General features: G+C 47.8%; 1 protein-coding gene across 1 annotated transcript; it reads right to left on the bottom strand.

The window, feature by feature from the left end:
* Nucleotides 1-253: 253 nt before the first annotated feature.
* LOC119440138 (cuticle protein 10.9) lies at nucleotides 254-2235 on the bottom strand. Its single transcript, XM_037705075.2, has 3 exons — nucleotides 2143-2235; nucleotides 1293-1436; nucleotides 254-745 (listed from the first exon to the last, which is right to left on the bottom strand). The coding sequence occupies exons 1-3, from the start codon at nucleotides 2158-2160 to the stop codon at nucleotides 380-382; spliced, it is 528 nt and encodes a 175-aa protein (XP_037561003.1). The 5' UTR covers nucleotides 2161-2235; the 3' UTR covers nucleotides 254-379.
* Nucleotides 2236-3011: the final 776 nt, after the last annotated feature.

Raw genomic sequence — 3011 nt, 5'->3', positions numbered from 1 at the left:
TTCAAGAAATAGTTTCACTGAAAATACCGCACGTCATTCCAGCGTCTCTCGGACTACAGTAACACGCAAAGAATCGTTGTAATTTGTGGTGCGCCAGCAATTTTATTTGCTCCTTCGAAGCCTCCGTCAGTCCAAAACATACTTACTGGTACAACGAGCATGAAAGACAGTAACTCTTATCCAGTAGCGAAACTCCCACAATTCTGTCGTAGACTGGAGCACAGAAGGGCAAATCACGGAAGAAGGACCATGACTGGTCACGTGCAGTGGCGTTGGGGCTCCACGATGTAAATGTCGTTTGTCTTCACCTAGTACTTGTATTAATCCCATTCCGGCGGTTCTTGAAGTGCCGCTGGGTAACTGATAAAGACTACAGCGGTCAGCCAGACCACGATGCGCCCTTTGCTCCAAAGCGGCCAGCTCCACCGAAGCCTCCCGCACCGGGCCTTGCGAAGCCTGAAGGCACGGGTGCAGAGGCAGCTGCGGCCACTGGGTTGGCGACGGGGTTGGCGTTGAAGACGGCGTCGGCGCTATTCCCAGGGGCGGTGCCTGGCTCGTTGGTGTCGATGGTGGCACGGTAGCCGTTTTCATCGGCCACGTACGACACGGTACGGAAGAGGCCGTTGGCATCCCGATAACCGTAGGAGCCAGTCTTGGTGTTGCTGCCATCGCCCTGCTCGTTGTGGAAAAGCTGAGTTCCGAACTCGTCGGTGTTGTCGTAGGAGAAACTGTACGGCTGGGGAGGCTGCAATGCAACGCGGGTGAGGAAAGGTTCATGTGAGGGCTTGCGCAATATAAATATATTCTAAGCAAGGTTAGCTAGTAAACAATCCTAGAAGTCGCTGCGCCAAGCAAAGTGCTGCCAAATTCGTTCTTCATGATTTGTGTGTTTGAAGTGGGCTGTGCACTTCAGATATATAAAAAAAAGCATTTGAGGAAGTAAAAAGCACATAATATATTGTAAAAGGGCGTTGTAAATTCTGTTGCGTTCATATTTGCTTGTATTTGCGGTTCGGCTACATAAAACTTTGATGGGGATGCCGCATTTTGCTTGAATATCATTATCCAAGCATGGAAACGAATGGAACTGGTTACTTGAGACTCGCAGAGCACGACATGAAAGATGTCCGCACCATTGAAGTGGATATCATTGAAGTTCCACTCCCGAAACAATACACCCGAAATTAGAAAAACCAGATAGAGTGAAGTCGTTTCAACAGCAAAGAGCGAGGGGAAGGAGCGACGGTATAGTTTACTATCAGCACCATTTCACTGCACGTTTGAGGTCTTACTCCGGAATCGCCGGCTGCTGCAAAGCTTGGTGTCGCCGCTGCGGCAACCAGGGGCCCTCCGCGGAAGCCGCCTCTCTGCAGGGCGTGGTGGGCACCAAAGCGGCCGCCCGCTGCCGCAACAGCGAAGACGCAGGCGATGACGAGCTGCATTTTGCACAGATATTAAGGTGAACGTTGCCCGAAGTCGACACACTCCGTATAACAGCCGCATGCTATGTCCGTCGTATTATCCGTGCAATCGATTTAGCAAACACTGTGTTATGCTATATTTGACGGGTGGTTTTCTCTGTTATAGGCGATTTCCTGAAAAACAAAAATATGAGAAGCACGTATAGTTTTTTTTACTCATTGATACAATTTTCTTTCTTCACCACATCTGATTCTCGCGTAACTAAGACCGATTTTTTTGTGCCAAGAGTGATATAAAGAGAAGTACGTCATACGTGCACGGCTTCGCCTGAGTGCTCTGTCAAGCAAATTTTCAGTAATGTCCACAGTTCTGACACTCTTTAATCACCAAAACCAATGACTAGTGGTGTGTTGTTGCGGGCGAAGATGCTTAATATCGGGAGCAGGGTAGATTTTTGAAAACTTAGGCACGTCTAGGATTCTGCTTATCATAGCATGAAAAAGGGCGGCTTGCAAATAAACGCAGCCCAATATATAATGCATAGCTGACGATTACATGGCAACTGCATCTTTTCTCACAGCTATGAGCTTATGTTCGAAATATTTTTTGAGATGAATCGTCCTTCTAACTGCTTTAAAACTGTTGTACGAACTGTACTGGCTATACTTCTGCTCATACGTCGAAAACACGCCACGGATGACAAAGAATACAGAACTGTACCTTGGCGAAGGTCTCCATTGCTGACAAATCCGTTTTTCCTTAGCACGAAGAAAACGTGTGCGGCTCGGAGTCGGTATGCTGCACAGGAAAGCAAGAAGTTTGGATGCCCAGAAGCTCGTCAGAGAAGTGCTTTTATATTGTTCGCCTACTCGCCACCTCGGACCGGCACGAGTGACGTAGCTGGCCTCACACATGATCACGTGACTATCACTGGTCCTCGACACACATCGTGTCTTTTCCCCTCTCTTGGCGGCGATTTCGTCTTCACTCGTGATTTCTTCACTTTAGGCACGGTTTCTTTCAAAGTAAGGGTCACGGTTGCTCGAACCGAATGCTCGCTCGCGTTGCGGAACAAAGAAAAACAAGACGACGTGACTGAAGGCCCTTTTCGGTGAATTTGTGCAGTGCTACTTTCTTTCGCGGTGCAGTTAGGTCGCTGCGTAGCACGGATACCCAATCGTTACAATGTAGCTCACAAAACAGTTGCAAAGTTCCCACGACACGTAACCTAGGCACCCACGATCTGATTCATGTGTGAAACGGAATGCCGTGTATAGAGCACGTGCATGACGCATGACAGTCGATTCCGACCATGTCTAAGGATGTTCAGCAGCGCTTGCTGACGTTATTGAGTAGGCAAAGTCGCCTTAAGATTAATATTTTTGCCCAGAAACGGGCGGGTTACCAGCACAGCTAAAACGTTTGTCGAAATGCTTAAACCAAGTGTATGTCGTTGTGACCTAAGAAAGTGAGAAGATACCAACGCACGCGCTATTAAACAAATATTATTTAAGTAATAAAAGTTGTGTTGGCAGCTCTCCTTAACGCGGACCGATGAAGTGGTCACTTAATTTGAAACCTTATGTTTG

This window comes from Dermacentor silvarum, chromosome 2 (genome assembly GCF_013339745.2).
Source record: "Dermacentor silvarum isolate Dsil-2018 chromosome 2, BIME_Dsil_1.4, whole genome shotgun sequence".
Lineage (NCBI taxonomy): Eukaryota > Metazoa > Arthropoda > Arachnida > Ixodida > Ixodidae > Dermacentor > Dermacentor silvarum.
Note: the sequence above shows the minus strand (reverse complement) of the source record. Positions and strands in the feature narration are given on the sequence as shown.

Excerpts from the sequence above, each read along its gene's own strand:
- LOC119440138 (XM_037705075.2), bottom strand. Across the intron at positions 746-1,292 it reads CAGCAGCCGGCGATTCCGGA|CCTCCCCAGCCGTACAGTTT; the intron begins GTAAGACCTCAA and ends GTTGCATTGCAG.